Raw genomic sequence first — 14,258 nt, 5'->3', positions numbered from 1 at the left:
ACTGCTCGACAAAAACAAGCCAAAAAATTGCGTTTAATTTCATCCTTTCACTCCAAAACTTCGCATGGGTATAGTTCAAAAACCATACTTTCGCTTCGGTAAAGTGTAACAAAACAGCGCAAAATAACTGATAGCAGAAACCCGACCGGCAGAACGAAACGACAAACGACCAAGGAAAGCACATGACCAGAGCGTGATGAGAGAGGGGGGGGGGGGGGTGCACTTAATGAATTCCTGGAAGGATTTTTGCCCACTAATGATACCACAATACGAGCAAGGCCTTGATAGTTGCACAGTTGGACAAAAGGGTATGACTTCTTGCCCTTCCCAGAATACTGACCAAGTAGGCCACTGTGACTTGGACCCCCTTATCAGAATCAACTATACTTTAACTATACATCATATCTACACGATGTATACTACACTGTATATACAAAAAGATGTATACTTTTTGCAGTAGTAATTTGGAACACTAAAAAGTACACAAATAGCATACCTTATCAGAAAAGGCATATACTTATAGTATACACATTCTAAACCCACTGAGTATGACCAGAAGACAGTATACTTTTTGTATACTTTAACACAAGCAATATCTTTTTACATTTGGTGCTTTGCGCACAACAAACAAGCTACCACAACTTATCAAAGCTTTTATGAGATAAGAAACAGTAACAACATACAGTATCCATAAAAGTTGTCAGGATTTTGAACTGGGCTCTACTTATAAATTTGCTAGTAAAAAGAATATTACTACCCTTAAAAATAACAATGCTTAGTTTTAACCAAAGCAAGTCTTTATGATCTTTACAGAAACGTTATGCAACCATTAGTGCAATCTTACTTCTCTCTTGTAAGTTCCTCCTGACTATAGATGTATATACGAAAGATGTGATTACTGTTAGAACCGATTGTAGAAATTTGTAATGGTACATTAGATCTTAATCTTGGTACTGTTGCACATATAGCTAGCATCAACTGATTTTCAAAAATGGCGGTCAATACAACAATCTCTCAAAATGATAACTGCTGACCAAAATTATTCTACTCCTAATGCATTGTTGGTAAAAGCAACGTGATGTATACGATGAGTATATGAACACAAACTGACATGGTCTGTTTAGGTGTTGAAATACTCAAAGTATACAACACAGTAAGTGTTTATATAAGTTTCCTCATGGAGGTATACAACAAGTATATATCATGACCTCAACAGAGCACTGATGCATACAACAAGTATACATCAATGCCCCAACATAACATTGATGTATACACATTGTATACACCTGTGTTAAATAGCAATGCCAATGTTTGCTTGCTGTTTATTTGATGTATACTTAATATATACACACCACTGATAAAGTATAGAATGTGTATATCCTTTGTATACAAAAGGTATACAATTCATACTTCAATTTTGGTAAGGGGGCCCTTAAACGGGTAACGAAAACTATAACCTCTCTGTGTAGAAACAAACACAGGACAAAAACAAATGATGCTGCATTTGTATGCGAGGAACAATGTAATGAAGAAGAAAGGAAATGTTTTGGTTAACAACCATTTGATGTCTGTTTCTATTTCTTATTCAAGGAAAAAATTCCCTGCAATACATATACAACTCTGGCTAGAATAAAAACTCATTTAACAAATGGCTGGTCAAATTGCAATTGCTGCTAAAATTAGCTTACTAACAATTTCCCATCAATGTTTTTTTATTATTTTAAAATCATGCAGAAGAATGAGGCGTCCAAAAATCACCATACAGAGGATTTCCATTTCATAATTATTTGCGAAACAGAAAATCATTTTAATTAAAGGTCCAGGGGCAACAACGTACTTCTGAAATTTGGCTAAAATTGTATGATGACGTCCTTTGATGCTGGCACATTTTTGCAGCTTGCTCATACTTCTTTATTTGGCAAGTAACTTAGTTTATGATTCTATGTCTGTTGCAGGGAGGGGGGAGGGGGGAGGGGTTTCAGGGGCAAAACGTTTCCCTTATGGCATCAGGGAGGCTAAAAAAGTTTATTTGAGCTTGTGGGGGAGGCATAAAAGGTTGATTTTGACTACTCCCATTCACCAACCTACCCCATCTACTCCCCATTACCACTCTTTTAATGGAAAATGGAAATTACAGTATGAAGAATTCTATGGATGACAATTAACTTTTTTGTGCTAGTAAGAAAGCTTATCATGCACTGTATTAATGTATGTTGAGGTTTTAATTTATCCTTGGTTTAAAATTTATCAATCTACCTGTTATTAGATTTTTATTTGTTTCAGATTATTATAATGAACACTGAGACAAGAGTATTCAAACTGGTTTGAAAATTTTAAACCAAGGATAAAGTTAATTACCATAACAAATTACATCAATTATCATTTATTAATACAACTTAATATATAGATTTAGGCAAGCCTAAAAGCGGAGCTCCCCAGTTATTTCCCCTTAATAATTTTTTAGACTGTTTTTTTATTCATGTTATTTTCTTTATATATGATACGTATCCCTTTTCACCATGAACAACAGCACCAAATAAGAGTTAAAAAATCGATCAATCAAAAATATCATTAGTAGTCTATGCATAACCTTGGTTCTAAAGATACACTCGCAACTCTCAAAGTTAAACAAGAACAAAGAAAGGGTTGCACTAGAACATATCCATACCCCCATCATAACTGGTATGTTACAGCTGTACATAACACAACTGGAACGTTTTGCATGTAGCTTCCCCCCTCCCCCAAATGGGAGCCCTATACGATGGAATGGTGACAATGACAGTCTTATTATTGCCTAAGGGACCGGTCATTATTTATGTAGAGGGGGGAGGGGGAGGGAAAAAATATGTTGGAAAGATCAAAATTTCGGTAAGGCCCCCCTCCAGGCCATGTAAGTAGCAAGTGACCCCTGCTTCTTTATTCAATATTTACGCGATGACCCCCTTCCCCCCTCACCTCATATCTCCCTTTATATGCCTTAAGTAATTACTAAATGCATGTTACATACAATCTTAATTGCACACTTGTTCTGGATACTCTTTCAGCAATAGGGCAAATTTTGGATGAGTTATGTGTATAGTAAACATACCTCAATTATTAACTCCTTAACTTTGGAAAAGTGATAGTTTTTACAAATTATGCTCTCATGGTGAACACAAATGTAATACCGGTAACCATGCAAAATATAATTCTTTTCCAATGATTTTCCTTAAGTGTAAAAGAACTACTTTCTTGTTGTTATATCATGTGTTATTACTTCTTGGGCTATTGCAGTGATAATCATTTTGTAAAAAGAAATTAAATAATTGCAGTCAAACCAGATATTAAAGCAGATAGGTCTGTATTCTTTATTTAACTAAAACTTGAGATAACAATGGAGTTTAGAGTGCAAACAGTATTTCTGTAAAATACAAATCACTAAAGTTGTACATAATAGTGGAGTTTAAACAAAAGAAAACAATAGAAATTATAGCATAAAATTGTACAATTTAGCGTCACTGTTTCACTTATAGTGTTTTCACTCTTCTATTTAACTGTTTTACCCAACTGAAACTGCTGTCTCCCCTAAATCCTTATAAAATATTTTAGCCCCCCCCCCTCTTGCCACTCTGAAATAGCCTTGACCCCCCCCCCCTTCTCCCCCCTCCCCCCTACATAAATAATGACTGGTCCCTAACACCAAAAATAACAGCTTCCTGCTAGCAAACTCAGTTAAAGGTAGTGGCAAGCAAAATATTGACATTCCAGATGTCATTCTGCCAAATAGGGTCCCCAAAACGATCACACCTTTTTCCTTTATGAGTCCCTTTGCCCTTAGCTTTATTACATGTAAACTTAGCAAAAATTCTGGAGAGGCATAAATACTGTTTGTTACATGTAGTTCTAAACTCAGGTATAGATTGCTTGGCAAAAATTTTACCATGCCATTTTACCATTTTACCAGGCATTAAGAGATTGATGAAATGTGTATCTCATTATCATAATTATTGTTCTTTGCAGTGTGGGCACTGGGAATTAAATGTTTAGGTAGCATGATGATTTTTTATGTACATGATTGTACGTTATCTGGCTTTATTTTATTAACTTTAAAATTACACCTGTCCTTATAAATAAATTGTATTCTACACACAGTACATTTGTACATGCAATGAAGAATAAAATATAATAATCTGATTGTTCATTTATCTTTTTCTGTGTCTGCAACTCTGTGGAAATTCTGCTACCCGTGTTAACCCTGAAAAAGGCAAAAAAGACATAAGATTTGTTGATGATCATTGGCATCAAATGAATGTTTATAATTTTAAATTAGCTTAAATTGTTCAGAACACTCTGCAGATGCATAAAAAAGAGATATATTTTTCCAATTTTGCCTGGGCCAGGGACTGTGTTGGGGGATATGTTCAGAACCAAAAAAATCCTTTGACCTACTGAAGGCATAAATAGTGCTATCAAAAAGACCTGGCATATAACTGAGCTTTGGTGGGTGTTTTGGGGTCAATCACTGGCTAAAATTCATGATTTCCCTATTAAATGAGGTGACTTAAGACTCTTATATTGCTCTCTGACAGGTGCTGTTGAAAGCACTGTGATTAATTCCACGAAAGCTTACATATTCTCCCCTTTCTTAGTGATGTAGCTAAGAAAACACTACGCTGGCTCATCAACAAGCTCAACTGTGAAATTTCAGCTGAGTTAAAATTCTATTTCTTTATTCGCCTAGTACCACAACAAGACAATTTATGTTAGGTTAGGGCTTAAGCTTACATGTAGATATTAAGATTAGCTGTTAACAAGCGGAATTTGAACAGGTCAATTTGCACTTCTCCCACAAAATAATTACAAGTATTTAAGTAATTTGTCGGGTCAGGTAGCAGATCTTGTTGGGTTTTTGCCCTCCTACCCCTCCCCCATCCCCTCTTTTCTTGAACAATGAAAACATTACATTTTGTATGTATATTTACATGTGCGGTTACATGTAAATTGTGTATATTAAATTCCACAATAGGAACCATGATTTTAAGGAAACATAAACTTACAAAGCAGTTAAAACACTTATCATTTTTCAAACCCCAAAATTTTACACTTAAAAAACAAGTTTCATGCACTAATGTAGATTCACATAAACTAAACTCTGTCATAGAGCATTTAGAGAAACAAAGGTATAAACTGACACTAATGTAATGCTTACCTTCATCATCACAGACATTAACTGCACCCCTTGAATTCCTGTTTTCCCTCACTAAAAACAAAATGTACACATATCAAAAACCCATAAAAGGTATGGAAATCCTAATATAGCAAGTTTTAGAAATGCAACAGATTTGCTTATATGAAATTAATGATAAACTCAAACTGCCTCTCACAACCTCCATAAATGCCGGTCACTCAATTAACCTCGCAAACCTTGATGTACATTTGAATGTACATGTATTTTAAACTTGCTTTTTAAATGATATTTACCTCATTGCAGACAGGCACATTTTAATTACACCTGTCCTTATAAATAAATTGTATTCTACACACAGTACATTTGTACATGCAATGAAGAATAAAATATAATAATCTGATTGTTCATTTATCTCTTCCTGTGTCTGCAACTCTGTGGAAATTCTGCTACCCGTGTTAACCCTGAAAAAGGCAAAAAAGACATAAGATTTGTTGATGATCATTGGCATCAAATGAATGTTTATAATTTTAAATTAGCTTAAATTGTTCAGAACACTCTGCAGATGCATAAAAAAGAGATATATTTTTCCAATTTTGCCTGGGCCAGGGACTGTGTTGGGGGATATGTTCAGAACCAAAAAAATCCTTTGACCTACTGAAGGCATAAATAGTGCTATCAAAAAGACCTGGCATATAACTGAGCTTTGGTGGGTGTTTTGGGGTCAATCACTGGCTAAAATTCATGATTTCCCTATTAAATGAGGTGACTTAAGACTCTTATATTGCTCTCTGACAGGTGCTGTTGAAAGCACTGTGATTAATTCCACGAAAGCTTACATATTCTCCCCTTTCTTAGTGATGTAGCTAAGAAAACACTACGCTGGCTCGTCAACAAGCCCAACTGTGAAATTTCAGCTGAGTTAAAATTCTATTTCTTTATTCGCCTAGTACCACAACAAGACAATTTATGTTAGGTTAGGGCTTAAGCTTACATGTAGATATTAAGATTAGCTGTTAACAAGCGGAATTTGAACAGGTCAATTTGCACTTCTCCCACAAAATAATTACAAGTATTTAAGTAATTTGTCGGGTCAGGTAGCAGATCTTGTTGGGTTTTTGCCCTCCTACCCCTCCCCCCATCCCCTCTTTTCTTGAACAATGAAAACATTACATTTTGTATGTATATTTACATGTGCGGTTACATGTAAATTGTGTATATTAAATTCCACAATAGAAACCATGATTTTAAGGAAACATAAACTTACCAAGCAGTTAAAACACTTATCATTTTTCAAACCCCAAAATTTTACACTTAAAAAACAAGTTTCATGCACTAATGTAGATTCACATAAACTAAACTCTGTCATAGAGCATTTAGAGAAACAAAGGTATAAACTGACACTAATGTAATGCTTACCTTCATCATCACAGACATTAACTGCACCCCTTGAATTCCTGTTTTCCCTCACTAAAAACAAAATGTACACATATCAAAAACCCATAAAAGGTATGGAAATCCTAATATAGCAAGTTTTAGAAATGCAACAGATTTGCTTATATGAAATTAATGATAAACTCAAACTGCCTCTCACAACCTCCATAAATGCCGGTCACTCAATTAACCTCGCAAACCTTGATGTACATTTGAATGTACATGTATTTTAAACTTGCTTTAAATGATATTTACCTCATTGCAGACAGGCACATTTTAAACTTTTTTCTATTTCAGGATCGAAAACCGGCTAACCTGCTACTCTTGTAGAAAAAATAATTCAGGCAAAAATATCTGATTAGTCACTGCTTTAGGCTGGAAAACTTTGAAAGAATTAAAAAATTGTACCAGTCACAACCGTCAAGATAGCAATGTTAATAGCCACAGTTCCCCTCTGGTTGTCCGGGGCAAGTAGATTTTCCTGTCAAGCAATTAATTTTTCATGCCTGCTTGCATAATGGGTAAAGGCCCAGGCATGTCATGATCATCTGACTACAAGTTAATTATTAAGTCACAAGTTTGCTAATACATAGTGTCACATGCACTGTCCTAGGCCAACAAAATTTGAGAGCTGCTTGTTGACCACAGGGCAAACTCGAATTTTTTTCCAAGTCCTTATCCTATATTATAACTGATCAATTTGGTTGTTATAACATAAAAAAGTTCATTATCTTAATTACACATAACATATTAGTGCTTTTTTCTCTATTGTAATTTACAAGAATCCAGGCGTAGTCAATCGATAGAAATTGATATCTCAAATCTGTCGATACAATCGATATCTATTGATATGAATCACAAATTGATAATCGGTAATCGATAACAATAGAACTCACAGAAAAAAATATTATCGATTGTTATTGATTGAGAAAATCGATGAAAATCGATACTACCGAAACAGGTAGAGCGCAAATTCAAAAACATGCGTAACGGTTGTTTTCGGCGACAAACGGCAACGATCTGCGTCACGTGGCTTTGCTTGTCAAATGAAAAAGGTAAACGCACATGGTTACATTCCTTTGCGTTCTGACTTCGTTGTTCGTGCCAAAAACAACCATTACGAATGTTTTGGAATTCGCGCTATACCTGTTTCGGTAGTATGTGGTCCTCGGGCCGCCATCAGCAATAATCATGTCGATTTTGCTGCCTCTTAGGCTGTCATCGATTGGTTTTCCTGATATAAATGTCCTGCCGTTGCTGTTTTTTACAGAGAACACCATCATCGAAAGCTTCATCAAATGTTGAATGAAACGTTCAGGAATGTGACTGTGTACGTTCACCTTTTTTCATTTGACAAGCACAGCCACGTGACACAGATCGTTGCCGTTTGGCGCCAAAAGCAACCGTTACGAATGTTTTTGAATTCGCGTTCTACCTGTTTCGGTAGTAGCAATCGACAGTAATCAATAACAATCACTTATACCAAGGAGCCCCTGGAGGTGTAAATGTATATTCATTTTAAGGTGATTCCCTAGTATTACATTGCGCATCCTTACTGCGCAGAATTTTACGCGTAATAAGCACGCGCAGATAAACAAAATGGTGGCTTTTTTCTATGCGGCTTGGCTCGCGCGAGAGAGAAATCATCATTTTCTCGTAAACGAGTTCGGTGACCTAGATCATTTTTTCTGTTAGTTCGAAAGTAGCGATCAAATTCTTTCTATAATATAAATACAGATCAATTTCTATGGCAGAATAATACATTATCACCGAAAAGATGCACTTTCAGCAGTATTCGCAAAAAAAATATAAAGGAAATATAAGGAATTATATGGTAAATACAAGGTCTTCCTGCTCCTAAACGAATACGGTGACCCCCCTTTTTAATTCAAAATTTAACTTCCCTTAAGGTAAACAAACAACTGGCAAAATTTAGTTGGAAATCTATGAGCAGTTCTATTTCTAGGGAATTACCTTAAAGATATTAGATGGCGTTAGTATTAAGTAAAACAATACAAAGATTGATATTGATTGCTATGGATTGTTATCGATTATTGGTTTATCGATTGTCTATGCCTGGAAAAATATGAATAAAATTATCAATTTATTCCCAGAACGGCTGTTATCAGATTATAAATACCGGTACAAAACTTTCACAAAACATTTTCACTCACTAAAATAAGGAAAACTAAGCAAAGTTCTGAGTAAAAAATAGTATAGGTCATTAAGAAAACTATATTTCGCTAAGGCTAAGCAATGTCCCCTATTGTGTCTGACTCGAACACATTCTTACAAATTTGCAAATACACTTCTAAATTTTGATCTTGTAGTGTAACCGGAAATTTGCTGCGTGCTGTGTTCCTCCTACTTCGGTGATTCAATTAAGCTTACAGGATAAACACATTTATCGCAGTAGAAGCTGTCTGCTTTGAATACAACTCGTGTTTAAGACAAAACGAATTTCAATAAGGTTGTATGCCCTTGTTCATACAGGTTACACGAACGAGTGCTATTAGATGGAAAGCTTGTTATCTAAATAACAGAAACTTTTCTAATCTGTTAAAAAAGGAACATCAATAATAAGCTTAGCTTACCTTGTTTTCGTAACGGGATTTTGTCTTTGATCGTCTTTGCTTTAAACTCAACAAGTAGCTTGGAAGATTTCATTTCGATCGGTCACAATCCGTTTTTCTTTGGCTGCTATCCCGGGATAAACGAGGAATACATCCAGAAATAACTTATCGGTAATAAACTGTCGTGTGCTTTATAATATCGCGGATCCCTCTCGGTGAACTCATTCGTACGCTTGGTAAATCGGCATGTTGTGAGTTTGTTTCCTGACTTTTAACTCTGAACCATATTCAAAATTCTGCTGTTGTTAAACCTTGCCGTTTCACGAAAGTTTAGGTATAAACCAGAATGGCCATATGTTCAAATGATAGTTCAAATAAGCGTATCATGAAATTTTATTTAGCCGTGCCGACAGCAACCAGCGGACCTCCCCAATTTCACTTCCCGCTTCATGTAATTCCACACAGAAAAGTATTTGCGCCCGCGATTCAATGGTGAAATGTCACTTGATCAGCGGTCAACTTTAAAAAAACATTCGACCTCGATGTGTTCTACATCTGAGCCCGCGATATGATCATGTGATACTGGTCAGCGGAAACCTTGTTTTGACAGCTGTCAATTTGCCATAACAAAGACGTCCAATCATGTCTATTAGTAATGATTTTTCCCGCCAAAAGACGCGGGTTGCCACCGGAGCCTAGCTCGTTCCCAGGCCCAATCCGTGCGTACGTACTATCGGACGTACGCGACAACCAAAATTTCTCGGTTCGATAGGATACCATTTGCCTGCCTATGGAGCTCCGCACAAGGCGCCTTCGGCGCCTTTTGAGCTCCGCTATAAATATTTCCTTAAGGTCATTGCCATGTATTGCATTGCGCATCCTTACTGCGCAGAATTTTACGGGTAATAAGCGCGCGCGAGCGCGCGCGCATAAACAAAATGGCGGCTTTTTTCTATGTGGCTTAGTCCGCAAGAGAAGTAAATTGACGCTTTCTCGTAAACGAGTCTGGTGACCTATCAATTTTTTCTCATATTTTGGGTGTAGCGATTAAATTCTTTCTGTAAAATGAAAGCAGATCAATTCTTGTGTTTGAAAAATAAATTATCGCTAAAAACGTGTACTTTGCTAGTACTCGCAGAGGAATTTTAAAGGAATTATATGGAATATACAAGGTCTTCCTGCTCCTAAACGAATCTGGTGACCCCCCTTTTTTATTTCAAAATTTAAGTTCCCTTAAAGTAATAAACCAGTAGGCGAAGTTTGGTTAAAAAATTGTGTTCACTTCTATTTCAGGGCAATGACCTTAATGAGATCATGCCTGGAGTTTACTAATATTACCTTCAATCAACAAAAGATTCAATAACCATTTCTGAGTTACCCTTTGCCTCGGTTTCAAAACGAGTTCACAAGTGAAAACCATTCATTCAAATGGAAAATGAGTTTGATTTGCATGGAAATGGACCTGTAGCTGAATCTCTTACTCATTTTCATATGTCTTGAATGGTTTTGCATGTAGACTCATTATAAAACAGAGGCAAATGGCAGTATTGCTTACTTGTTTAGGCTGTTCAAGGATTTCCAAATAAGCTGGACCTGAAAGGAAAGGTTTCATCTCACTTTTCAAGAAGAATGTCATTAGGTTACTTCACTATGTATTTAACAGAAATCGCAACCAATTATTTGCAGCCATCATATTAAGATCAAGTGGCTCTTTGAACTATTTACTATGTATCAGAGAAATCATTGGACCTTAATTTCTGCAGAGGCAACTCGCAGGGGAAGAACTGACTGGCTGGACAAGTGTGATCAAAATCACTGTTACTGCAGGGCAAAGCCTTTCTTTTTGGCCATTTGTATTTGTCAATGAATAAAAAGTAAACTAAAAGAAGCACAAATCTTAGCCTCCAAGTCAACACCAAGAGCTAAAGTGTACTTGGCATCTGTCTTGTAAGGACAAAAGGGTTCATATTAAAATTCCAAGAATAATCTTCAATAAAGGTAAGCCAGTTCAGTCAAGCAATAAACAATCAAGATTCATTCGCTGCCGTTAATTGGTTGTTGATGTTTGGAAACTTGAGGTCTCATGCACTGACATGTTTAGTTGTACCCAATAAATTTTATGATATCAAAAGAAAAGTTAAGAAATGTGTAAAATGTATTAATTAAAGTAGACTGATCAAGTAGCTTTTCTTCTAAATTTTCACAATGGGCAAAGGCATGATAAAGGTCTATTTTTGTTACAGACTTTTATTCCTATTTTATAGGAAGTGTAAATTCTGTCCTCAACAAGCATCTATTTAAATTGAAAATTCAAGTGTTTTGTTCCAGAAAATATCCATACCCTCCCCTAACCCCTCTAGAAATTCCAGATAAGCTCCATACTTTCTTTTAAATATTTTGGCTTTCGAGACCCCCCCCCCCCACCCCCTCAGAATTTGCAATGACATCCACTGGGGTGGGTATTTTCTGGAACTGCACAATGTCATTAATTAACAGGTTGACTAACAGGCACACACCAGGCTCTTTTTCCTCTGCAGAGGTTCAATGGGACATATGTTATAGAAATCCACCGGGAAAAATGAGTGCAGGCTCAAGATAAACTTTGCTCAGCAGATTCTCCCCACGCCGAAAAAACCCTATGCACCTCTACAGAGGAGAGAGACCACCAAGAAGATCTCAATTTTCTGAATCTGGACAAGGTTTTGAGACATCAAATTTTTTTTAAAAATAACCTAAGGGTTAGTTTTAACTAATACAGGTTTAAAATATTATCTGTACAACATACAAAAGTGGGAGGAGGGAAGGTTCCCTCCCTCCCATTTTTCCTTACAGGACTGGGGAGGTTGAGTTCAGCTACACCATATAAAATATATGGTTTCCCAAGTCAGTTGTAAGCATTCTGTGGACTTGACTGGGATCAACTTCTTTTTTTAACCCTCCACTTCATTAATTTTGATTAAATGTATCTTAAGGACTTTATGAAACCTTTTACCTCCCACTTCCTTAGTGTTACTCCATACGTGTGAACGCCTAAATAAGAAAAAAAAAAAGGGTTGAATTACATCAGCATGCTTTCTTTTAATCAGTAATTAGATCAGTGGTATTAAGGCATTATAATAATTTTGCATGATCCTGACATTAGGACGTCAAATGGCTGACAAAATCTACCCGGTATATACAAAGTCATGAACTTAGTGCATGTCAATTTGTACCTTATCACTTTTACTTTCTTGTCTACTTCATCAGCATTTCTGATGGTCACCTGTAAGTTCTGTTGGAATACAATTTTTGTAAACTCTTCTTCCAATCTTTTCTCCACTTTTTTTGCTTCAAAATCCTCCACAAACTGCAGGAAGCTCCTCTCTGAATGGCAATACAGTTCAATAAAAATTGAACCTTGTTCAATATTCCTGACTTCAGGGTCAACCATGCCAGCTTCATTTCGGTTTTCTAAACCATTTCTACAGGCCGCCTGTTAGCCAAATAAAATGCACCTAATGATGGGGCACCAACACCTAAGATTCCTGCCAAAACAGTGTTATCGAGTTTTAGTGACACTGTAAAGCCTGTAGTAGTCGCTGAGACTGACAAGTCAATTGCAGCTCTTGCTACCTCTGAGGCTAAGTTGGCACTTTCATCTGCCATTGGTTCTTCTCAATAGGGATGTATTCTTTTTGAAATTAATGACGCAGACTAAATAATCTTATATATACATTTCGCCGATAAAAGGTTAAAAATAAAACTTAAGGTAAAAGCTGTTAAAAATTGATTCTAAACGTTTTCGATCTGTTCGATCATCATCAGAGTGATCGAACAGATCGAAAACGTTTAGAATCAATTTTTAACAGCTTTTACCTTAAGTTTTTATTTTTAAATAATCTTAGTTATTCTTCATTTTATATGCTACTCACAAACTTTGATCTTGCTTAAATTTTTGATTTTGTGAATTGTACCAGAGTGCGATACATGATTCAAAAAGTTTCGAGCAACTTTTTTAAAAATTTTGAGTAACTTGTGGAAAACCCTACACTGGGGACAGCTGGAGAAATTGGCACAAACAGGAGGGGTAGGAGCAAAAGGCCTAAGTATGCTCCCTGGAAAAAGCCGGACTCTAGTCTTTGTCTGTATGAAAACACAAGCCTGACTACCCTCGTTGTTGTTAATTCAAGAAAGGCTTTTGTGCATTCCCCGGGGCTTTGTTTTCCAACGTATACAATTCTAAAAAATAAGAGCTATACACCAATGTTCAATACTGTCGTACTGATCATCAAACGCTTTTAAAAAAAAATTGGGATATAATAGGCGTCTTGTTTTGAGTGCCTGCCCCCAGGTTACCATAATAAAATGTAGCCTAGATCATTATATATGTTTTTCTGCGGTTTTCAGTGATATGCGAACTATGAAATTCAAAATCCAACTTACGATTGCGTTTTTGCTGCCGTCAATTAATCATAATTATGGCGACAACCAACGAACCATGAAAAAAAAGAAACAAACAAAATGGATCGAAATCTACCAATTACAATTGATGGACGTGACCTGTTGACCCGGTTGAAGTGAAACTCTCTTTCCCGAGAGGTCCTAAAATGATTGAGGGCCTGTTTACATGGAAGGCGGGTGCCCGGCTAACCGAGTTACCGGCTAACCGAGCTACCCTGGGCGAGCCAACTTTTCATACGTTTCCTAAGAAAATGTATTGAAGCCTTTACATGCTAGAAGGGTAACCCGCCTTGCCGGGGCACTCGGTCTACTTGCCCGGGGCACCATTCTAGGCGGGATAGCTTTTTGCCATGTAAACGGTTATGCCCGAGCTTTCCCGGCTTGCCGGGATAAGTTTTCGCGCGTGTTTTTAAACTGAATTTGAAGTTAATGGAATAAAATGTATAAATTCTGGACCCAAACAGTGCTATTTGATCAAAATTAGTTTTATCAGTCGGCTGGAAATATTTCTTTGAGCAACAGCTAATTAATTCGAAATTTTCGTGGGAATGATTATCCTAATTCACGAAACAACAAATTTAATTTCAATTTGGTGGCCAAATACTATTGAATTTCGATTGAATGTCGTCACAAACGAACGCAGCTCA

General features: G+C 36.4%; 1 protein-coding gene and 1 long non-coding RNA gene across 2 annotated transcripts; both read right to left on the bottom strand.

Moving 5' to 3' along the window:
• Positions 1-5,493: 5,493 nt before the first annotated feature.
• LOC144661564 (uncharacterized) lies at positions 5,494-10,711 on the bottom strand. The gene is made up of 3 exons (XR_013572303.1): positions 9,193-10,711; positions 6,584-6,634; positions 5,494-5,628 (listed from the first exon to the last, which is right to left on the bottom strand). It is a non-coding gene; the product is annotated as an uncharacterized LOC144661564 (long non-coding RNA).
• Positions 10,712-12,101: 1,390 nt separating this feature from the next.
• LOC144660956 (uncharacterized) lies at positions 12,102-12,832 on the bottom strand. Its single transcript, XM_078521675.1, has 2 exons — positions 12,384-12,832; positions 12,102-12,201 (listed from the first exon to the last, which is right to left on the bottom strand). The coding sequence occupies exons 1-2, from the start codon at positions 12,599-12,601 to the stop codon at positions 12,102-12,104; spliced, it is 318 nt and encodes a 105-aa protein (XP_078377801.1). The 5' UTR covers positions 12,602-12,832.
• Positions 12,833-14,258: the final 1,426 nt, after the last annotated feature.

The sequence above is a fragment of the Oculina patagonica genome, chromosome 7, assembly GCF_052425735.1.
Source record: "Oculina patagonica isolate OP01 chromosome 7, crgOcupat, whole genome shotgun sequence".
Taxonomy (NCBI): domain Eukaryota; kingdom Metazoa; phylum Cnidaria; class Anthozoa; order Scleractinia; family Oculinidae; genus Oculina; species Oculina patagonica.
Note: the sequence above shows the minus strand (reverse complement) of the source record. Positions and strands in the feature narration are given on the sequence as shown.

Excerpts from the sequence above, each read along its gene's own strand:
- LOC144660956 (XM_078521675.1), bottom strand. The coding sequence starts at position 12,601 with ATGGTTGACCCTGAAGTCAGGAATATTGAACAAGGTTCAATTTTTATT. Across the intron at positions 12,202-12,383 it reads AAGAAAGTAAAAGTGATAAG|GCGTTCACACGTATGGAGTA; the intron begins GTACAAATTGAC and ends TTTCTTATTTAG.